Here is a 23,816-nt window from a genome sequence, read left to right as displayed (position 1 = left end):
TGCATGCATTGAAGGGACTGAGCCTTAGGTTCTTATACAAGACTGGGAATTTATTATTATTATTTATTATTATTATTATTATTTCTACTAATATTTTAGATAGTTAAGATGTTGATATACAGCCTTAAGTCTAATAAAATTTGTAGCATTCAATTTCTGTCCAAGTTATATAGAGCCTAAGGCATTAAGGTTTCCAATTGCTGTCAGTTTTAACAACCTTCCTAATGGATGATATTTATTTATTTTCTCTCCCCCCTCTATTTATTAACCTTGAAAGTGGATAAGTGCAAGAAACCTGAACATGGGAACCATGAATAGATTAGAAAGCAAAATTGGAGGTCTTAAGTGTATGGTGAATCTCTTCTCTCTTTTTTTTTTTTTTCTTTTTTTTTTTTTGGATGCTTGTTGTGATTTTGTTCAATTCTCTTCTGTTGTATTCATATTCGCTTTTATTTCTAGGGCTCAGCACCCCAAGCCTGTAAATCAGAAGACTACAGCAAAAGCTATGTCGAGAAGCCTGCAGCCAAACAACCTGCTTTTCAGATTCACATCGACGAACCTGATGGGGCCTGCTCCAAAAAACAAGCGTCTGCCAAACAAGCCGCCGTGAATTGCTCTCCGTTAACACTGAATCCGACAGTAACGCGGCTCAGGCAGCCTCTCGCTACTATTGACCTGCCTATGGAGCTCAGTTTTGGTGGGTAAAATAGTCATGTCCTTGATTAAACTCGTCTTAGGGATCGATGGCGCTTTTTTTTTTTTTTTTTTGTTAACGTTTGTTTTTTTTTTAGATTCTCCCATGGACATGTCGATCGTTGAGAGTGAGGAGAGGACTGTGAATGTAAATGAAGTTACCGATTACGCTTCTGAAATCCATACACATTTAAGGGCGATGGAGGTATGCATGTCTGTTTTTGGGAGTCTTGCATACAAGTCTTGTTTTCCTCTAGTCTTGTGTTAATTCTGGTTTGTCGCGAGCAGGTTAAGTGCAGGCCGAAAGCAGGCTACATGAAGAAGCAGCCTGACATCACGAACAGCATGCGTGCCATCCTGGTGGACTGGCTGGTGGAAGTCGGCGAGGAGTACAAGCTCCAGAACGAGACGCTGTACCTGGCCGTGAACTACATCGACCGCTTCCTGTCCTCCATGTCCGTCCTGAGAGGGAAGCTGCAGCTCGTCGGCACGGCAGCCATGCTCTTGGCTTCGTGAGTTTTTGTCCCCTTTCGTCCAGCCTCGCTTGTATTGCTTTGTTCTATTTACGGGCTATGTCTCGTGCTCTCGTTTCAGGAAGTTTGAAGAGATCTACCCCCCAGAGGTGGCAGAGTTTGTCTACATCACTGACGACACCTACTCAAAGAAGCAAGTGTTAAGAATGGAGCATCTGGTCCTGAAGGTCCTGTCCTTTGATCTGGCCGCACCGACGATCGTCCAGTTTCTCACGCAGTACTTCCTCAAGCAGCGAGTCTGCAACAAAGTCGAGAGCTTGTCCATGGTGAGTGAAGCTGTCCAAGGTGCGGTGGAGGTTTTGGTAACTATTGAACTTTCTGTCCAAAACAGTGGCTTCACCACTTGTTTGTTTATTTTCCCCTCAGTTTCTCGGAGAGTTAAGTTTAGTTGATGCAGACCCCTTCCTGAAGTACCTCCCCTCTCAAATGGCTGCTGCCGCCTTTATTTTGGCAAACTACACCATCACAGGGGCTTCTTGGGTAAGTTGGATATACAGTACAGCTTACTCAGAAATGGCTTCCTATGCCATATATAGCGGAGGCTCAGAAGTTTGAATAGTCAGGGACTACTTTAACTGTGAACTAATTCCACAGGCTTTCTCAGCACAACTCTTTCGTACATGTTTTTAAATGTTTGAATTACTCTGGGTTTTGTATTCCTGAAATTGGTATTTACAGAAAACTTTAAGTCTAGTTGAAGTGAGTTATTGTGGCTTGGATTAAAGACCTTCAGTAGTTCCAGTGACTAGATACCAGATAACTAAAGAAAATACAATCTTATAAAAATTTCACCGCAACTAAGCATTTAAAAAAAAAAAAAAAAAAAAAGTATGGTGTAAATAAAATCCGCATGCTTGTTGTGCATCAGCTCAATTTAAGCCTTCCATCTTCAGACATGGTGAGGTTTGGGGAAACTTGTCATGCTGCCATGGATTCATAGATTTTTATTTTTTTTAAAAAATTGTGGATGGTTATATCTGAGCTTAAGTCAATGGTCCAATATTCTGCTAAACTACATCAGGTTATGAACAATCAAAATGAGTTTGTATTTTGGCTCAGTTTCTCAGGCTGAAATGGACTGCAGTAATTTGTATGTAAGGAATAAACCACTGATGTGCTGTTAGGAAATTAATCAGTGTGGTGTGATTAAGCAGTTCTGCATGTCCTGAAGCCTGATTTCTCCGATACTAAAGCTGTATAGTACACTCTGTAGCTCCGTATCTATCTTGGGAAGCCATTTTGGGTGACTCATAATTGAAGATGCATATTGTAGTGTCTCTGAGCCCTTCATGTAACTTTACCATTTTAATATTCGATATGAATTGAATATTTGCTTATTTGTTAATCATTCAGTCCAAGGCTCTGGCTGAGATGACTGGTTACACATTGGAAGACCTCATGCCATGCATCCAAGATCTCCATCAGACCTACCTCGGTGCTGCTCAGCACGCACAGCAGTCCATCAGAGAGAAATATAAGGGCGTGAAGTAAGTGGGACAACTTTTAACTTGTTCTGTATATTGTCTTGCTTGTGTTTTGAATGTTTGGTTTTTAATTTGATTGTTTTTTCTTTTCTTAGACACCATGAAGTTTCTCTCCTTGAACCCCCACAGAAGCTGATGTTGAATTGACCCTGACTTTTTTTTCCTCCCCCCCATCTCCTCCCCTCAAATTCCCGACTCTAACAGGAATTGTGTGTATAGTCCTCACGTTGCATAAACATGTAACTGCAATAACTGACACTGTAGCCTTCCTGTGTGGAGGATATGGTGAAATTAGCATGTCGTGTATATTTTGTGCAGTCCTGAAGGACTGCTGTGTTTTATGCTTGATGCATCGGTATTTTGTACAGTAGATAATCCTTAAAGCATTTTTTACTTTTTTTTTTAATGAAGGCAACAAAAGTGGTTTTCAATACAATTTCAATGGAGATATTTTTCCACCTTGATATCTAAATAAACCACTGGGTTTTTCTATATAAAAAAACAAACTTGTGAGCATTACTTTGTGGTGGGGGTTTTTTGTTTTAGGTTAAATTATGGTGCACTATCATGCCTAAGGATTTGACTGGGGGCTATATAACAACTCCTCATGGTATGTTCCAGGAACACGTGGTGTTACTGTCCTGAAATGGTATAAAGGGACTGAGACAACAGTTCCTCACATCAGTTGTTTCCATCCATGTCTTTTTATGTGAATTTTTGGTATATTGTGTAAAATGTGGTCTGGAAACACCAGATGTGAATTAAAAACTCAAATGCACTTGTGCGCTCAATTGAGGCAGTTTAGGGGGGAAAAAAAACAATTATACTACAATGGAAACATTTACATTTATTTACAAACATACATTAATTTGTATCAAGTCCTGTGATTTCTTGCATTTTTTTTTAAACAAACAAGTGATTAGATAACTGGCTCAGAAAAGTAAAAATGGTGGTGAAAGTGAGATTCTCCAGGTTCCCCAGAATTGACTATTTTGTCCTCTTGAACCCACAGGAAGGAGACTTATTTTTATGTTCTAATATTTCACGAGTTAAATTCACAACTTGGATGGAAATCTTATTTTCACATTCCTCTTTAGAAGCTAGAAATGTTAATGAACGATTGTTACTATAGAAACATATTGGCACTAGAGCAATAATATAAACTGATCTGCTTTACAGCCAGCACTACTCTACTCTTAAAGCTGCTGTTATAGAAAACAATTCTCTCCCACTCAGAAATGAAGATCCAACTGGTTAGTGTTATTCTTTATCCTAAATGTTTGCTGTAGGAAGTTTACAGATTTGGCCATGTGCTGGGGCTGTAAGGCTAAAATAAGGGATACTTAACTGCTAACTGAAGTGGGGGTAATTAACTTTCCTGATTTTATATAGCTCCCAAAATGTACTCAAGTATTACAGTACAGACTTGTATCACATCTTGTATTTGGATTTTAGTTATTTTCCTCAAGCAGCCTGTATAGAGATTTTTTTTTTTTACTGTTCTTTGTACCATTCATATTTAATCCCATATCATATCCACTACTTTATTCATTTCCTTTTACTGTTTAAATGTTTTTAGTGTACCTCCACCTCTGCTTACACTTTTGCATATGACTCAGAAACCCACATCCTTCTCCTCCACATGAAGCGCTAACTTAACTGCATTCAAGGTAAAAGTTTCAATTAGAATTAGGTCAAGTTTATTGATTTATTTTATTTACACAAACAAGTTAATAAATAGAACTTAAAAAAATGTGAGCAAAGGATCTGATTAAATTTGCCTTTCTTTCGTGAAAGGAAACGCTCTTACTTTGAGCCTTTCACATTCAAGGCAGCATTTTAATAAAGGAGTACATTACATCATTAAATGTTTAGTATCTGTTAATTTAAAACGAACAAAAGTTCATAAGGTTCTCTCCTATTCTCACATACAAAAAAAATTAACCGACAGGTTACATGTTGATTTCAAGATAATCCAGCTCGACTACATAAATTTTTTAAAAAATTAACAAATTTAAGACCACAATCCAACAAAACCACACACACAATGACAGATCGAAATCTTTCTTCCCTACACAGGAAGCGCTAATAAACTATATATACCTAGCAATTATTTATTCTATGTTAAGCTTAAATATTTTCTCATCCACCCCATAAGAAAAGCATCCATACTTAATAGTAATTTCATAAATAATCTTTCAAAAGCACTGACCAAAGAGCTGGAACAATTTTACAACACACCATGTGTATATATAGTGTTTGCTGCTTTTTTTTTGTCTGTCAGCCTTTCAGATCTGTGGAATTTCTCCAAAATAGCAACTGTTTTCCATGCAGAAGACGAGATCAGCAGGACGTCGAGAGCAAGAGCATCGTCTGCCTGCTTAGAAACCTACATTGGAGGAACTCTCTCCCAGCTAGTCACGTTGTAGGAGCTTAGAAGTGTAATTGTGTGTATTTATCAGTGTGTGGTGCTGTGTCGTGCTGGAGTATGTGTTGATACACAGTGTATTTAGACTCCTGTAGGAGCCAGGCGGCTGATGAAGGCGATGCTATTGAGGCACATTCTCCTGAAGAAGGCCGGGCAGGCGGGCTTCATCACAAAGTGCTCCAGGAGAATCCTCAACTCTGTGAACAGGGTCCTGACAGAGAAGGGGATGGCCAAAATATCCGAAGGTCAGTAAATCCCGGACTGCAAAAAGCCCTACATGTATACTGGCGTGAAAAAAGGAAGAAAAAAAAAAAGGAGTGCTTACCGACAGTAAGGGTTTCGTCTGGAGGCGTAACGCAAAGTCAGAAAGCGGTAATAAATGAAGGGCTGCAGCAGGCTGCCCTGTCCGCTGAGAGGGGGAGAGGGACCAAAACAAAACAGAGGTCACACAATACTCACACTTTTATATAAGGTATAACACACACAGTGCTGTGCGGTTATAGGAAAATAAATCAATGCCACCACATGGTGAGCTGCGGGGTGGCGTGTCAACGTGAATCCACAGAAATCTGCCCATTTTTATTTTTTATAGTTACAGTTTAATGTTATCTGCAAAACGAGTCACCAACAAATGTTATAGCAGCTATAAACTATACTTCAGTCACGTCATCCACTCACAAAAACCCTCCACACAGCTCTCAAAAATGCAAAGCCCTCTGTCCTGAAGACTCTCCCACAACAGAAAACATCCTGACCCTTATAAAGCACTCACACTGATGACTCCTCCTACAAATGTCTCGTAACAGAAATCAATACCTGCACATTTTTCTTTGTTGAAGAAATTTTTTATTTATACCACAGCATGGTGGAATGCTTGAATCCAATTGGTCAGAATTTGTGCATTGTTATATTATGTATTAATGGCTCGTACACAGGGATTTGTATGGCGGGTGATCCACACAATCTAAGACCAACAATAAAGATGTGTTGTTTAACGAAATAAAACATAACCGTAAATGTGGTGATTTTTTTTTTTGTTATGAGACGTTTATGTAACATTTAATGGAAGGAGTCTCGGTTGTAAGCGCTTTGTAATGGTCAAAGTTTCCCAGCATGGAAAAGTGTTCAGGACAGAGGAGTTAACACACTGCATTTTCTACGAGACAGAGGGCGAGTGTGAGAGAGAGCGAGACAGCGCGCGAGTGTGAGAGAGAGCGAGACAGCGCGCGAGTGTGAGAGAGAGCGAGTGAGAGCAAGAGAGAGAGACAGAGAGAGGGACAGAGAGTAAGCGAGCGAGAGAAGATATTTGTCATGCCAGTGAAGCAAGCTTTTGACTTTCCGAGAGAGAAATAATGCACTTTCAGGAGTAGCAGCACTCAGCTGTGTGTAGCTCTGCATCACACCCCAGGCATGCCTTATTCTCATACAACAGCACGGTCTCCGCGTGTTATTCCTTACTGAATCCTCTTAGATTATGTAGCGCATCCACCTGACCACATAACTCCCTCTGATCAGCTGTTACTATAGAAACGTATTAGTATACAGTAATGGAAAGAGCACATTAATACAAATCTGTGATTTGCCTTGCAGTCAGAACTAATGTCAGAGCTGCTGTTACAGAAAATTAATCCGCACCTTCTGACCAATCAGAATCCTTCATCATCAAGTTATTTACTATTAACAGACCGCAAAAAAAAAAAAAAAAAAAAACTTTCAAAGCTACCTGAAGAGCATGAAGACAGTAGCTGGCATCAGGAAGATCTCATTGCAGGCGATGAACTTGAGAATGTTCTGCTGATTGGCCGTGAGCTTGTTCAGGAAGTTCCGAACGAACAGCAGACTGTCCGGCCCCATCGTCTAGAGGACGTAAACAAGCAGCATAGTGAAAGAGAGTAAAAATGAAAATAAAAAGGGCTCTGCAGCTTAAACAGTAAGGGTTCATGGCTAAACGGACTTACGTCAAGAACCTTCTTAGTGTACGTGGTGGCATGAAGCAGTGAGAAGAGGAACACCGGGAATATGCTCACTGAAAACTGCTGTTAAGGAGCAAAACGACACACAGACGCATGGGATTTTTCACAACACTGGAGCGTTACTTCTCACGAGTGCTATCGTGAATAAGGTCAGAGTATAGTGAGAGGATACTGGTGATGGGGTAGGAGTTGACCAGGATGAGTGAGTAGAGGAGGTAATGGCAGCTGTCTTCCTGTAACGCCTGTGAAAGGAAGGCTCGGCTCAGCTGGAAGCGAGGAAGCCTCTGGTGCAGACGCAGCGCGCTGGTCAAAGCGTTGGCCAAGAGAGCCCTTTGGTAGAAGTTAGCTGCTGCAATTGGCCTGAGAGACAAGAGGAGTGCAGTTAGTAAGCTTTTGGTTGCGCGCACACAAAATGAAACCAGCCCAGGATTAATATCAGGTGATCAGATGATCCTACTCGTGCTACTTAGTGTGTGTAAATTCACGCATAAGAAAATCAACTGATGTACAGATTAAACCATTTGAGGTTTACATCAAGTATTACTGCACTTACACACACATACATTTTATTTATATATATGGAATACACAGGTGCATCTCAAAAAATTTGAATATTGTGGAAAAGTACATTTTTTCCCCCCGTAATTTAATCAAAAAAGTGAAACTTTCATATATTCTAGATTCATTACACAATGTGAAATATTTCAAGTCTTTTTTTTTTTTCTTTTTTTTTAATCTTGATGATTACGGCTTACAGCTCACGGAACCCAAAAACCCAGTAACTCAAAATATTAGAATAAAGTATTTATAATACAGAAAAGTCGACCTGGGAAGTCTCTAATCAGCGAATTAACTCAAAACACCTGTGAAGGTTTCCTGAGGCTTTAATCTCTCAGGCCGGTTCAGTACACGCGACCACAGTCACGGGGAAGATGGAAGTAAATGCTGCATTTCATTTGGAAATCAAGGTCCCAGAGTCTGGAGGAAGAGTGGAGAGGAACAGAATCTAAGTTGCTTGAAGTCTAGTGTGAAGTTTCCACAGTCAGTGATGATTTGGGTTGCCATGTCATCTGCTGGTGTTGGTCCACTGTGTTTTCTCAAGTCGAGAGTCGATGCAGCGTCTACCAGGAGATTTTAGAGGACTTCATGCTTCCATCTGCTGACGAGCTTTATGGAGATGCTGATTTCCTTTTCCAGCAGGACTTGGACACCTGCTCACAGTGCCAAAACTACTAGTAACTGGTTTACTGACCATGGTATTACCGTGCTTGATTGGCCAGCCGATCCGCCGGACCTGAACCCCATAATCTATGAGAGACACCAGACCCGACAATACAGACGAGCTGAAGGCCGCTATCAAAGCAACCTGGACTTCCATAACAAACACCTCAGCAGTGTCACAGGCTGATTCCCTCCATGCCACACCGCATTGATGCAGTAATTCATACAAAAGGATTAAAGCCCCGCTCGAGTATCGAGTGCATAAATAAACATACTTTTCATCAGGTCGACATTTCTGTATTATAAATTCTTTATTCTAATATTTTGAGATACTGGATTTTTGATTTCTGTGAGCTGCAAGAAGTAATCATCAAGATTAAAACAAAAAAAAATAAAAGGCTTGAAATGTTTCACTTTATGTGTAATGAATCTAGAATATATGAAAGTTCCACTTTTTGAATTAAATTACCGGAGGGGGGGGGGGTTTAACTTTTCTATGATATTCTAATTTTTTAAGATGCACCTGTACTGGCAAGTTTAGACTGCACGTCTATTATGTTTATTATGTTTAGCAGACGCCTTTAATCCAGAAGAGCTTTATCAAAAACGCATCCTCGTGCTAGTTCGCTAGTTCAACTAGGTCAAGAAAAGACAAAATCAAGTCAGAGCTGCTTGGATGTTAAATGACTAACCCGAGGAGAGGAAGGATGAACATGATGGAGCAGTAGACCGTGAAGAGGCGCGAGAGCCACATGGCCGTCTCCAGTTTGTTACTCAACAGGAATTGCTGCAAGACACACAAAAACATTCAATTTGATATATTCTGGTATTACAGTCTCAATTCATATTTAGGCATTTGTTCTTGACCAAAATTTCAGACAGCATTATTTTTTATTATGTGTGTGTATATATATATATATATATATATATATATATATATATATATATATATATATATATATATATATATATATATATATATAATTTTTTTTTAAACAGAGATTCTGTAAATCAACAGGGATGCAGATTAAATCAAACCCATGCTGAAATATTTTGGGCGACTCACTGCAGGCCCGGTCTGAGGAGGAGGAGGAGGAGGAGGAGAATTTTGCTGCTCTGTGTCGGCCATCTTTTGGGGGGGGAGGGGAGGGTCTCAATCTTCACTCTGGGGGGCAGAAGGAAAAAAAAAAAAAAGCATAAGTAATGAGTACAATAAATTTAAAATGATGCCAACGACACTTTAGCAAAGCGGATAAGGTTATAACAAAACGCTTCACACTACAGTTTAATTTTTTTTTTTTTTTAACTTAGAAACCAAAATATTTTGATGTGAATCAGTGACAGTGGAATTGAAAATATACTAATGTTCCTAGTAGAACACACACACACTAAACTGTTAGTAGGACAGTATCCAATTTATACTGAACATTAACCAAAGCACTGGGTTCAATCCTGAGCTCGGGTTAACGTCAGTGTGAAGTTTCACATGTTCTCAGCACATTCATGTGGGCTTCCTCTGGGTTATTTGGTTTCCTTCCTACTCCCAAAAACATATAGGTGGCCTGTCTAGGCTGAACTGGGCCTAGATGTGAACGAGTGTCTGAATGTGTATGTGGCGCTGTGTGATGGACTGGAGTCACATCCAGAGCGTATTCCCTGGGACGGGTGCTGGATCCACTGCAGTCCTGACCAGGATAAAGTGCTTACTTACGAAGGAAGGAAATAGGGAAGGGAGAAAGGAAGGAAGGAAGGACTAGATGTATAAATGAGATAAATGTAAGCCGTAGAGGCGTCTGCCAAATGCCATAAATGTAAGCAGGAAAGGAAAGCAGTACAGAGCAAAGAAGAAAAGAAGGATGTATGGAAGTACAGAAGGAAGGGAGGGAGGAAGGGAGGAGAAAGAGAAGGAAGGTGTAAGGAAGGAAAGAAGAATGTATGGAAAGAAGGAAGCAGTAAGGAAGGGGAAACAGACGTAAGGAGGTACGGAAGGTAGGAGGTACAGAAGTATAGGAATGAAGGAAGTATAAAAGGAAGGAAGTACAGGAAGGAAGGAAGTACGGAAGTAACGGAAGTACATACGTATTGTAAGGAAGGAAGTACGAAAAGAAGTACATGCGTATAGAAAGGAAGGAAGTATAAAAGGAAGGAAGTATGGAAGGAAGGAAGGACGTACAGAAGTATAGTAAGGAAGGAAGGGACATACAGAAACACAGAAGAATTAAACAAATCCCACACAGTTATTGATAATAAATCTCACTTTCCTCACTAAATACTAAGTTGTTTACAATAATGTGTGTGGATCTACTACAGAGTCAGTCGATCATTTAAATGTAAAAATAAATAAACAAACAAAATTAAGGTATCGGACAGTTTTTGACCAGTTTACTTTATAATTTGTGCCTGAAGAAATGAGATGCCAACCCCCTTTATTTTGCACATAAACACAAAGACCAGCTTTAAAAAAAAAAACAACAAAAAAAACCTTCAGCTTGACCGTGTTCACTTTCTTTGACCATCCAGTTGGAACACAGTACAGATATGTTAACAAAGAGGATGGCCGAATCCCAAATGTCTGCCTGCTGCCTAAAGTGTGACCGTACAGCAGTGAAAGTACACACTCCGTAGTGCACTCCATTCAAGGACCGAGACGCAGTTTGAGATGCAGCCCACATACCGCGACCACTAGCGCTATAGGGAGAATACAGCGTGGTCATCATGTACCCAGTCATTTCATTGTTATTTTTACATTTCGATAACTAACGCGTTGTTTTACCTGTAACTTCTGAATGCTGACTTTAATCATCCCTCGATACATCCATATAATTTACTTATTTGGCCGGACATGTCTTAACGCCTTGCGCTCAGGGTATGGAAACGTCTAGAAAGTGGCACCGTTGCTGGGAAGCTAGCTAACCTTAACTACAAACCACACACACACAGAGGGATGTCTAATATTATTTACAGACATACGGCTTCGTATACTGAAACATTCACATATATACATACCTGGAATGTATTTTAATGGACAGTAAGATGAATAAAATAGAGCCAGCCCAGAGGTTGCTAACAGCTGCGTCTCTAATTGATTCACAGGAAAAGCGACAAATCAGCTGACCTTGCCTCTTTTTCTTCTTCTTCTCCTTTTTCGGCTTTTCCTTCCTTGCACCGGTGCTTTGGCGCCAACTACTGTTGAAATTGATCATTACAATACTCCTCACTCAGCAAAACGTTTGTTGACACCCGACCATCACGTCCATATGTCCTGGGTGAACATCCCATTCTAGATTTAATCCCCCCGGTACCCCGGTTTCCTCCTCCAGTCCAAAGACATGCATGGTAGGCTGACTGGCATGTCTAAAGTATCCGTAGTGTATGAATGGGTGTGTGTGAGTGTGCGCTGCAATGGATTGGCACCCGGTCCAGGGTGTACCCCACCTTGTGCCCCATGTTCCCTGTGATATGCTTCAGGTTCCCTACGACCCTGTAAGATAAGCGGTATAGAAGATGGATGGATGGAAGGAAATAACGTATACTGAAATTTTAAATATTGATTTTAAAACACAAAAATGAGGGCCCCATTCTGCTATTTTGCCTAGGGCCCTCAAATCACAAAATCCAGCCCTGTTCTCACACCCAGATGCACCTACAAGGACGTGGACTGTTCTCATATCATATCATCGTTCATTCCAACAACACACATATCACACACACACACACACACACACACACACACACACACACACACACACCACATTGTGACATTCATGTACATTATGTGTACAGTATATATCAGATGTACGTGCATGTTGCAATGTGCATTCTGTACGAGGATACTTATTTTTCTATTGTCTCTGCACTTTATGTCTTGTGTGTCTTATACAAGTCTTACGTGCCTTTGCTCTTTGTAATGCTTGCAATTAAGAAACTGAAGTCCATAAACACCAACACACACACACACACACACACACACACACACACACACACACACAGTCTATATGATACACTACATGTAATTCTGTAGATATTCAATCTATACTTGCAGATATGACAAAAATCTGTTGAATTTGTATATAATCATCTTGTATATGTTCACCTTTATTTATCTTAGCATATTAATCATTATACTGTGATATCTTTTATTTCCTGCACAGTTTATTTAACTTGCCTACTTAAAGTGAAATCTTTCTTGGCTAGTTCTGTCTGATTCAGATTTATCAGACAATTTAGACATGACTATAACATACACCAGTGCACTATATCATAAACTGGATGTGCTTTTGGACATAAGGATGGTAAACATTTAAACTTATAAGACTAAACTAGATTTAAAACATGAAATCAGTATGTAAAGATGGAGTCGTGAGCTAACAGCTCACACTGAAATGGTATGATCCGTTGTAGGGGTGTTTTCAATTTAGATATAAATTTCTGAAACATCTCGAGAAACGCTACGAGAGTCCTATTTTAGTGTTTATCCATAAAATTATTTAGTAAGTCATTTTCGTAAAACACCTGAACCCCTCTGTTGTCTTAACCTCCTTTAAGAAGATAACTACTAATTATTACTACTACATTTATGTGTAATTTAAGAATTGAAAAGTAGTACTTAGTAAGTAAGTACGGAAGCCCTGAGTTGCCATGCAGTGTTATTATTTTATCTTTTGTTTACTTATTTAAAAAAAAAAAAAAAAAAAAAAAAAATTCTGCTGTTTTCTTGCGATCTCGACTTAATTTTCCTCTATACTGGACATCCCGAAATCAATGGGGTTTTTGAATGTTTTTTGTTGTTGTTGTTGTTTGTTTGTTTGTTTTTGTTAAATGCCTGAAATAAGGTCTATGGTTAACACAAGCTCAAGATATGTTCATGTTTTATACTACGCCATAAAATACACCAGTAATACCCCACCCAGGATTTTTTAATTTTTAATTTTACAAGCGTTTACGGGACTTTGAAAAAGACGGTTGTTAACAAGTGGCTAAATGTTGTCGAGGACATTAAACGTCATCACACCGAACAGGAAAACTCCTCTACTACAGCCTCGTTGTGTTTATACTCACACCCGCAAACTATTCCAATTCAAACTTTCAAACTTGTAGAGCTATCGATTTATAGTATTTTTCGATTGTATGTTTTTGTTTGTTTGTTTGTTTGTTAATAAAGATTGAAAGAGTTGTCGGAATTGTAGTGGTGGTGACGTTGAAATCATGCGACCGTGGTGTAGTTCGTTTATAGCAACATAACATTAGCTTTTTAGTTCTGGCGAGTGTATAGGCTTCAAAATCTTATTAATCTCATCTTAATGAACGAAACATGTAAGAATCATAAACTTTTGTTGGTCAACAGAGTGTATTTTCTGCAATAATCGAAAAAAGCCAATGGGGGGAAAAATCCTATTGGCTTTTTTTTTATCGACGGATTCAGAGTGATGCTAAATTCCGGGGTGGCCTACAAAAATACCTCATCCCTGCAGGACTGACGACTTCTAGACACTTGAGAAGGGGGACGTTCTCTCTCTCTCTCTCTCTCTCTCTCTCTCTCAATGCGGAGATAAAGTCCATCTCTATACCGGCCAATTATTACATTTATGATGGCGAAGATGCCAACGTGCATTAAACACCAGTCCCATTCACAAAGCATCAGATTTTCTCAGGATGAAATTACAAAGTGAAAAAACAGCTTTTGGTTATGTCAAGATTACAAGAAAATTAAATCGAAGTCAGGAGAAAACGCCTTTTTGTTATGTCGAGATCACAATTAACTTTTTGTCTAGATCACGAGAAAACAACAGAAAAAAATAAATAAATAATGCGTGGCCGCTTAGGGCTTCCGTACTTTAGTGATAAATGAGTGAAATAATCCCTATTAAAACGGTCAATAAAACATCAACCGACAATATAACTCTCAAGCCTGTTTTAAACACATAAATACATAAACAAACGGTGCACATCATGGTAAACATAACACACTGGACATTACTCGAGTATCTTCTGGACTTTTATTGTTCGGTTAGATGGAAATCACACACCAACTATGATACACACATGATTATAAATTGTATACACGCTAATTAAGGGTTTTATGCTAATGACACACAGTCACGGTGTTCATTAGAGACGTTTCCATAGAGAAACTTCTTCGCACGCGCGGTGTCGGTCTGTAGCGCGTGAGTGAGAGGAGCTCGGAGCTGCAGAGATGCGCGCGACACTTGTAAGCATTAGCAACACGCAGTACACCGAAAACATCGGGCAGGATACGTTTGCGGTGTGTTTACCGCCTGATGTGATCGAAACACGCCGGGGGTTCGTGGTTTACAGGAGTCGGAGGAAGGCTAAAAAGGTTAGGATGGTGTTTTATTGAGTAAAACTGAGTTGTACATTGGTGGTAACTGGTCAGCTGGGACAGAGTTTGGGTTAATTTGGCTTGGTTAGTAGTCGCGGTTTCCAGACTGACTTAATCATCTGTTTCTGCTTAAACGTGCAAAGCATGCATGCATGCATGCATGAAAAGTTAAAGCCATCCTATGGACTGTCATACTACACATGCATGCATGCATGCAGTGTGACCACTCCTAGTATGGCTTTAACTTTTCAGAACTTCTCATCTGCTCTGTTACTTTTCCTGTCACTTAACGGCTCATATGTGTCTGAAATGCAGAAATGCTGCAGTTTGAGACATTGCTTCTGAGACAGTTGCAGAAGCAGCAGAACAGGGATGAGTTCTGTGACACTGTCCTACAAACTCAAGGTGGGACACACACAAACACACAAGCTGTACACTCACTACTTTACATTGTAGCAAAGTGTAATTTCTTCATTGTTGTCACATGAAAAGATATAATCAAATATTTACATAAATGTGAGGGGTGGACTCACTTTTGTGAGTTACTGCATATGGTAAACTGATATGCAGTCTCCCCTAAAAGTATTGGAACAGAAAGGCCAAAGTTTTTGTTTCTGTTACACACTGAAGACTTTTGGGTTTGAGACCAAAGATGAATATGAGACTAAAGATCAGAATGTCAGCTTTCATTTCCTGATATTTACATCTAGATTTTGTTAAACAACATAGAACATGGCACCTTTGGTGGCAGACCACCTTTTTTTTATTTAGGTCAGCAGTAGTATTGGAACCGATAGTGTTGATGTAACTAACACTTAATATTTGGTTGCATAAGACACGCTAGCTTGTAATAACTGCATTATGCTATAATGGAAGACTCAAAAAAGGAAAGGACGTTTAGGTAAAAAATTAATTACTGAAGTAGCACAGTGATTATATTTCAAGGAAGTGCGTGCAAAATGCTGTTTTCTAAGTGCTGTAGAGATTTTTATTCATGTTTTAATGATTTATTTGTCTCTCACCCATGCACATTTGATGTAGGACACATTTGATGTAGTCACTTTTGTGGCCAGTGGTTTAGACATTAATGGCTGTGTGTTTAGTTATTTTGAGGGGACCGCAAATTTACACTGTTACCCAAGCTGTACACTCACTACTTTACCTTGTATCAAAGTGTCATTTCTTCAGTGTTGTCACATGAAAAGATATAATCAAATATTTACAAAAATGTGAGGGGTTTTTGTGAGATACTGTATACACTGACTGTCCACTTTATTAGGAACACCTGCATGGCTGCCACGATTGGCTGGTTAGATAACTGCATGATTGTACAGGTATTCCTAATAAAGTGGACGGGGGAGGGGGGGTTGGGTATATATGTGTGTCATCACTCTAAACTGCAAAATTGTCATGTGTCTTGCTATCTCGTTCTCTAGGTGTGTCAGTGCCAGTACACAGCTGTGTGCTGTCTGCCTTCAGTCCTAGGCTCTACGGCACTCTATCCTCCATGCCAGTACCCATGACTGGGCAGAGACGGCTAATTGAGCTCCAGGCTGTGGATGCCTGCACGCTGCTCAGCCTGGTTAGTCTGCTCTACTCAGGTCAGTTACATGAGAACAGAGAGCAGGTCCTCTCAGCTGCACAAACATTGGGCATCGAGGTACCTCAGTGGCAAGAAGAAGAGAGACATGGAGGAAAAGTGGGAAGAAGAAAAGATCCTGACCAAGAGGTAGAGAAAGAGGTGGATGCCAGAGAGTGGGATGATAGGATGACCAGAAGAATGGAAGAGGGCAGTGGAGGAGAGAAAGAGAAGATAAGAGAGAGCAGTACACAGACCGAGTGTGGGAGAGAAACAGATGAGAGAAGTGCACAAACAGATCTAGCATGCTCAGAGCATCAAAGCATCCAGACTGTCTGTCTGATTGACCAGTCGACATGCTCAACCAATCAGGAGCTTCTCGGTTACATGGATATCCATGATCCGGCATTAGCATTGCAGGTAGTCTGTCCAGAAAGGAAATTGACCACTTGTGATATGTTAGCCAAAGCCCCTGAGACAGGAGACTGCCACACAGTTTGTGAATCTGCCTGTGTGTCCCAAATCTACTTGTATTCCTTGGAAACCTCACAACACCAACCTTCCACTTCTGTCACTCCCCACCCTCATAATTCCTTTTTGGACCAGTCAGTGGTTGTGCCAGCTGCTGGAGCTGATGCTATAAATGATCTAACACGGTTTGAAGGAAACATACCTGGTTTCATTAGCTACTTTCTGGGTTCCACCAACTCTCAAAATATAGAGAGAAGAGGACAGGGCTGTGCAAGGGAAGAGGCCAGAGACGAGCAAGTGGGTAAAACAGCAAGAGCAAGGTCAACAGGTGGAGTGTCAGTGAGAGAATGGCCAAAATGGATAGGAGGAAGAGGAGGAATGAGGAAAAGGCGCATAGAAAGGTGGGGTTTGGTGGCAAGGTTAGCATGGTGGGGTCAGGGTGGGGGTAGAGTTGGCAGAATGCTGGAAACCAGATCAACAGGGAAGAATCCAATGAGAGTGTTCCGGAGACGGCAAGTCAGAGAGGCATTGGTGGAGGCAGGAGAGGCAAGAGGAAGAGGCAGGCAAAGGCAAAGAGGCAAGACAGGCACAATTGCAGGCAGTGAGGTGCAGGTAGGTGTCTTAAAACACCTTAAGCTCAGGAACTGGTGATATAACTGGAGACCACTTTCCATTTTGTAAGTCAGCTTATCCATTTCTACCAGGCAATGCAGCAAGAGATTGGTTATCCTACATTTGGTTGTTGAAGTCTTCATGCTAAATTTGGGTAACTTTCTTGGCAGGCTAATGAATAGGGATATATGGATGGAACTAGAAATCCAGACCATTGTACAAAATCTACCTAGTCTCTTCCTAATACTGGTCCAACACTTGGCCAACCTATACAGCCTAATATGGCTGTAAGATTTAGGACCTAGGGTTTATGTTTATGTTTATTGTTAACTAAAGGGTCTCCACAGAATAACCTCACAGGTGTGTGTATAAGGGAATTGCTCATAGACACTAGACCAGAGTATGGATGGTTGTGAATTTGGATTAATGATTATACTATGCTGTACTGTCCGGTTGAAATGCTATATTACACAGCCATAGAGTTTTCTTGTATAAACAATCTGCATTCTTAACTAACGCATCTCTTTTTATCAGAATGACCCTCCACACAGTCGCAGGCCAAGAGGCTGTCCTCGTTTACGCCCACTTCTTCCTGCTTCGCGCAGTTTCTCATCGATGATGCCAACTGAACTGGGCACTGTGGATACTACAGAACTTGACCTGTTACACACGGTGACCCCCACACCAGCTGCTCAGATGGAGCCCGTTCAGTCCATTGACACATTCCTAGATGACCTCGTGACAGGCCTCCATTTTCTACCACCAGAAGACAATCAAACCAATCAACAGGACCTCACGAGTTCCACAACTTCCAGTGATCCACCCATTTTAAAGGCCATGTATCCCAACAGTCATTCCGTAAAACCCACAGATCCAAAGCAGCATCTGGAAGGTGAACTCTGTGATATACTCGATCACTTTCTGATGACCTTTGAGCAGCAAGTTGGTTGCTGTGGTTTAGATTTGGGAGATGAGACATTGACAAATCAGAGCAGTGACAAATCAGACCCCAGCACAGATCCATGGAAGAACACTCCTAAAACATATTCACAGCTACAACCTCACAACCCACACCTACACCATCAAAAACCACAAGCAAACTTTTTATACACCTCAAGTACACTGAGCACTCAACCACAATTTACACCCATGGTGAACCCATCAGTAGCGGAGAACACCAATGGCCGGGATGGCCAAATACATGCGGCAGAAGTGCAGAAACCATCCACAGATCAGAACATTATGCAACAGTTTGAAAACCGAAGGTTGACTCGGAGCCAGAAGAGAAAACTGGAAACGGCCTTAATTAGCCTCCAAACCCCGGTTAAGACGAAGGGCATAGAAAAACAGGGCGCTGACACAAAGAAGAAGGGACAAAGGGATGATCTCGGGCAATCTGAAGCATGTGTGAACAAAAGTGGAGTCAATAACTTGGACAAAAACAACAAATATAGCGCTACAAAAGCTTGCAGCAAAGAAAGACAAGCAGGTGCAAGACAGAAGAGACAAGAAGTGAACAGATTAGGTAGAAGGAAAAGGAGTGTTGAAAATAGAAGTCACCGAATGGATGGTTTTTATGAAAGTAAGAAGAGTCCCCAAAAAGGAAGACCAACAATTCATGGTGGTGGTAAGAGGAAGAAGAATGTTGGAGAAGATCATGAAGAGACAAAGCATATATCTAATGGTTATCAGGCTTGTCAGTCATCTGTAAAGAGCCAAATAGGAGGAAACTGTATTGAGATAGCTTCTTCAGCTATGGAGAAGGTGAGAATGCTTCTACAGCTCCAAAGTGAGGAAGAGGATGTAAGCGCAAATGAGAGTGTTGGAATATATGAGGAAAATAAGGTTGGAAATGGGAGATTGGTCAATCATAAAGAAAGACTTCCTGTTGAAAACAGTTTGCAAGGTCATCTGGGAGAGATGCAGAAGCCAGCAGACGAAGGGAGAATAGCAGTTAATGGAGATGGGCAGGCGAGAAGAAGCAGTGTAGTAGAAGCGAGCCAGAGGCATGAGGACGAAGAAAGAATGGCCAATGGACTGAGGCCTTTCCGGCTGAATCTACCTTCAAATGCAGGTAAGAGGAACTCCCATCCAACAAATCCGGGCGCATTTTTGTAAAAAAAAAAAAAAAAGCAATAGGTGGCCATATATTTATAAATATAAATTCTGAAAACATTTTCATTTTCATGCAAATTAGTTATGAAGTGTAAAACAACAAACCCACATAACTGCCTTTTCATCTAAACCACAGAAGGATGGTAGTTTGACGTATCCCCAAATCCTCTCGTGTCACTTCAGTACCTACTCTCTGTTTTGTTCCCATTCAACGGTGTTTGGTGTGAAACACTGTAAGAACGTTTGTAAGAAAAACTATTTCCTGTGTTATATTACAGTTTATTTGCTGTGTTATATTACATCTACACCGCATAAGTTACTTTCACACTGATTTTCATCACCTCGGTCAACCGAACAAGTGTGTAAATACTGCAGAGAAGCCATTATGATGACGAGAGTAACTCTGTACATCATCTGCTTCTCTCAAACCGCCATCTTTTATTGATCCCTCAAAATGACCTGCACCTGCAACCTGCTGGTGTAGACACAGTGGTAAATTAATAATAATGTTAACGCTACAAAGTGGGTTTTAATTCAAAATTCTTTATTAAATAATTCCTCCCCAATCATAAACAAGAGTAGCAACTGTTCAGTTTGTAAACATACAGTACACTGCCGCTCTCCTTCACTCTCTTCAGCACTCTAATAGACAGTGCGTTCACTTCATTTAAACTCAGGGTTGCCAGATGTCACTAGAAAAGTCAACTCCAGTTTCCATGTTTTGAATTTTAACCCCCCAAATAATATTATCAGCAGACATGGCAACACCATACTAGGGAACCTATCTAAAAGGAACAACTGATAAACAAACAAAAATAAAACTAATAAAATGTAAAGACAGAAAATGTGCTTAGTTATAAATAATTTAATATAAAAAATAGATATTACAATAACGTCATAAAATATAAATAAAATGAGAAATTAAATAATGTTTAATTACCCTATGGGTTGCACTTAATATCAATTTGACATTAAGCTTAGTTCGCTATTTCCTTAGAAGGCTATTAGCCTTTTTCCTAATATGGATAATTTTTGTGTTAGTCTACTTTTAATTAGGACTCTTTATTGTTTAAGATATTTAAAAAATAAATATTTTATGCTTGTTTGTTTATCAATTAACCAACAGTATTTTTCATTGCTATTATTTTAATTCAATTAAAAGTGAACATGAGCAGAGAGTTTACATTTAACTGTTTAAGACAGACCTCCTGATTAAAGCTTACACAAGAAAAGATTGGTATCTGGATCGGTATCGGTTGTAAAAATCCAGATCGGTGCATCCCTAATGAACACCATTACACTAAAGCGCTTTACATCTGACAGGTAAATTAACTCACCCAATCACATCCTATATGAGATTATTCAGATATATACACAATATAGACAGAGCGGTTTGAGAACTGACTCCAGCCCAGAACCATGACAGTGGAAAATGTCTAATAGTGTAGCTTTAAATATATTTAAGAGGAGCAGACTTCAAAGACTGAACATTTGAGATTTATTGCATTTGTTTACAAGGTGGAACAGGTTAACGGTTGTTGCTGTTGTTGTTTTTTTGCATACAGCCTGTAAAATTAACTGAAAATATTACATTTAGTTTATTAGAAGGTAAATTTATTTGTCATGGCTCATACTATGTTCCTACATTCTGTCATAATTGACAAGCTCAAGTTTGCTCATGCCTACTTGTGTGTTATATTGTGACATATTAATGTTACCATCTCTAAAATTCAAAATAACTTCAACCGTGCTCCTATATTTTTGACTGTGCCCCCAAATTTTTGTAATTAGAAGCACAAGTGCTCCTAAAAGAGATTGTAGAGCCCTGCCCATTCATATTCAGACTGGGCAATATGACAAAAATAATCCGGATATCCTGATAAAGTATGCGACAGTACACTTTTCTCAGAAATTGTGTTGTCGGAAAAACTATGATTGGAAGGAGATGATGTATTTCATTTTTTCCTGCTTTTTGGTGTCAGAAATGTATTTTGTAGACGAGTATCATCAAACTCACCTGGCCAGGAGTCAAGAACGTAATACTGATGCATATTACGTTACATTAGTATGTTTTAATCATTCAGCCTTATATACACAATGCCATCTACACAACTCATTTTACACATACTTGGATGAGAGATGCAGCTTTTTAATTGGATTATCGAACTGTTTATTTTTATTTTATTTTATTTATTTATTTTTGCACCCTCAATTTTTACCCAAGGCACCATGCACAAAATGGCCGACTTAACTTTGGACATAGGATATGCGCCTGGGCTCACGTCTACCGCACGACTCTCACACACGCAAGCTTGCCAAGAGCTCCTCGGCCCACACACATCTACAAAAGACTTGCTGCAGTTGGCAGGGAGTTCTGTGGATGAAGACGAAGATGTGGATGTGCTGGAGGTGTCCAGCCTAAACTCTGCGCTACCTGCTGTGTCGACTGTGATCTTGGGGGTGGATCTGAGCACTGAGGAGGAGGAGGAGGATGATGTGGAAGAAGATGTCGAGATTGATGTGCTTGGTCTAGAACCAGATTAGCCATGCGGAATAACTTCTGCTGTTCCAGTAAGGTTCATTTTAGTGCTGGAAAGAGAAGTTTCTTTGTCCAGTACATTTCATACATAAAGATACATTTGGATCAGACGTGTCAAGCTTATGGCCTGTGGGCCCCATAAAGGTTCTAATTCAGCCCACCAAGATAATTAGTTTCATTTGGTCCATGTGTTAATTAAAATCAGCATCTAAAGTTAAATTATCTTGTAGGCCTTAATTGAATTGAAAGATTGGAAAGGGATCTAGTCTCTGTTATTCCACATTCCACTAGGGGGCAATAAACTCCGGACCATATACTAACTCGCTGATAAAATTGACTAAAAATGCACTATATGGCCAAAAGTATGTGGACACCTGACCAACACACCCATCCTAGTATGTGCCCATTCCAAAACCATGCTCATTAAGACTGTGTCAGTCCCTCCTTTGCTATTATAATAACCTCCACTCTTCTGGGAAGGCTTTCGACTAGATTTTGGAGCATGGCTGTGGGGATTTGTGTTCATTCAGCCACAAGAGCATTAGTGAGGTCAGGCACGGATGTCAAGTGAGGAGGTCTGGGGTGCAGTCAGCGTTCCACAGGTGTTCAACAGGGTTGAGGTCAGGGCTCTGAATACTTATTTTTAACAATTTATCTTTCCAGAAGAACTAAATGATTTTGGGTTATTTTGTGTAGATTCATGAAATATAATCCCAATTAAGTCCTTGTCAGTTGCAGGTTGTAACACTACTTATGCAAGTCACTTTATACTAGGTATATACAGTATGCATCTGATCGTGATTCACTGAATTGTTCTTTTGTTTTCATACAACAGGACCGCCATACACTCCACAGATCTGCTGTGATGAGAGTTAATGGAGGGAACAGGTATAGAAATCAAGTCCTGCATGTTTTTACATATCAGTCAGGTTCGCCACACCTGAGGTTAGATGTTGGACTTCACGTCATGTCTGTAATCACACAAAAAGGTTAAAGTTTTATTTGTTTTAAGTCAGATCTGCTGAACAAGTCCCTTTATTCCATCTGGTTTCCTTTTAAGACTGTAGTGGCAGAATGAGACTGGACAAGGTGCAAAGATTTGTATGGCCGGTTTAATCATTTTGGACTTTTGCGGGCGAGGACAGTTTAGTTTATTATGTTTAACATCAAGCTTTAAGCCAGGACTTCTACATGTGACTGTTAGTGTCTGTTGCACCACTGTTTATGTGACTATAATCTTAAAACTACGAAGCACACATTTTCTTAGCGTTCAGCAGTTTATCCATTGTTTGTAAGATTTTGTTGTGTTTAAGATTAAACTATTGATTTGTAATTTGTCTGTGTTTGTGTTGAGATATATGGGGAGTGTAAAATGGCACAATATGAGCTAATGATTTAAGCCAAGCCCATTTTTGCACAATTTAGTCAAACAGAAAGAGGATCTGAAAGGATATATAGCAACTCAGCCTGGGAATTTAGCTTCCCGGAACCTCCTTTCTGGAGGTATGGAAGTGGCTTGAACCATCAGAGTTTACCTGGCTGTTAGCAGTGTCAAAAACACAAAAACTAGGTTGAGTAAGTGAGAGAGAGAGAGAGAGAGAGAGAGAGAGAGAGAGAGAGAGAGAGAGAGCGAGAGCGTGAGCGAGAGCCAGGGAGAGAACCAGAGGGAAAGAAAGAACAAACCAATCAGAGGGAGAGAGAACCAAATGATTCTGGCAATAATTCAATTAAGTGATCTAATACTATGAAAACTCTTTGGGCTTTATTCAGAGCCTGCAACTTAACTTCAGTTACTGAGGGGGAAAAAAAGATTAATGAAACGATAGCT

General features: G+C 40.0%; 3 protein-coding genes across 5 annotated transcripts in view; 2 read left to right on the top strand and 1 right to left on the bottom strand.

The window, feature by feature from the left end:
• Positions 1-5,347, top strand: part of ccna2 (cyclin A2) — a 6,419-nt gene extending 1,072 nt beyond the window's left edge. Inside the window, exons 3-9 of the mRNA XM_017474766.3 lie at positions 460-697; positions 792-898; positions 982-1,205; positions 1,288-1,492; positions 1,593-1,706; positions 2,580-2,713; positions 2,806-5,347. Of these exons, the coding sequence (XP_017330255.1) occupies positions 460-697; positions 792-898; positions 982-1,205; positions 1,288-1,492; positions 1,593-1,706; positions 2,580-2,713; positions 2,806-2,857 (1,074 nt within the window). The 3' untranslated portion in view covers positions 2,858-5,347. The remainder of the gene's footprint in view (positions 1-459; positions 698-791; positions 899-981; positions 1,206-1,287; positions 1,493-1,592; positions 1,707-2,579; positions 2,714-2,805) is intronic.
• Positions 4,977-11,425, bottom strand: tmem33 (transmembrane protein 33). Its single transcript, NM_001200541.1, is given in 8 exon segments — positions 4,977-5,349; positions 5,464-5,547; positions 6,862-6,995; positions 7,097-7,164; positions 7,284-7,471; positions 9,025-9,119; positions 9,399-9,497; positions 11,339-11,425. Coding segments are annotated over 7 exon segments (762 nt in total). The 5' UTR covers positions 9,462-9,497; positions 11,339-11,425; the 3' UTR covers positions 4,977-5,219.
• Positions 11,426-14,416: 2,991 nt separating this feature from the next.
• LOC124625976 (uncharacterized) lies at positions 14,417-23,323 on the top strand. 3 transcript variants are annotated; one of them, XM_047157320.2, is made up of 6 exons: positions 14,417-14,669; positions 14,988-15,077; positions 16,109-16,671; positions 17,869-19,408; positions 21,674-22,020; positions 22,824-23,323. In XM_047157320.2, the coding sequence occupies exons 2-5, from the start codon at positions 14,990-14,992 to the stop codon at positions 21,991-21,993; spliced, it is 2,511 nt and encodes an 836-aa protein (XP_047013276.1). In that variant the 5' UTR covers positions 14,417-14,669; positions 14,988-14,989; the 3' UTR covers positions 21,994-22,020; positions 22,824-23,323. The 3 variants fall into 3 exon arrangements, with proteins under 3 accessions (XP_047013276.1, XP_017328910.1, XP_017328912.1); XM_017473421.3 differs by having other exon boundaries at positions 16,109-17,334; XM_017473423.3 differs by lacking the exon at positions 21,674-22,020 and having other exon boundaries at positions 16,109-17,334.
• Positions 23,324-23,816: the final 493 nt, after the last annotated feature.

Source organism: Ictalurus punctatus, chromosome 8 (assembly GCF_001660625.3).
Source record: "Ictalurus punctatus breed USDA103 chromosome 8, Coco_2.0, whole genome shotgun sequence".
In the NCBI taxonomy this organism is placed as follows: Eukaryota; Metazoa; Chordata; class Actinopteri; order Siluriformes; family Ictaluridae; genus Ictalurus; species Ictalurus punctatus.
The sequence above is the reverse complement of the archived record's forward strand: the minus strand, read 5'-3'. Positions and strand labels throughout refer to the sequence as shown.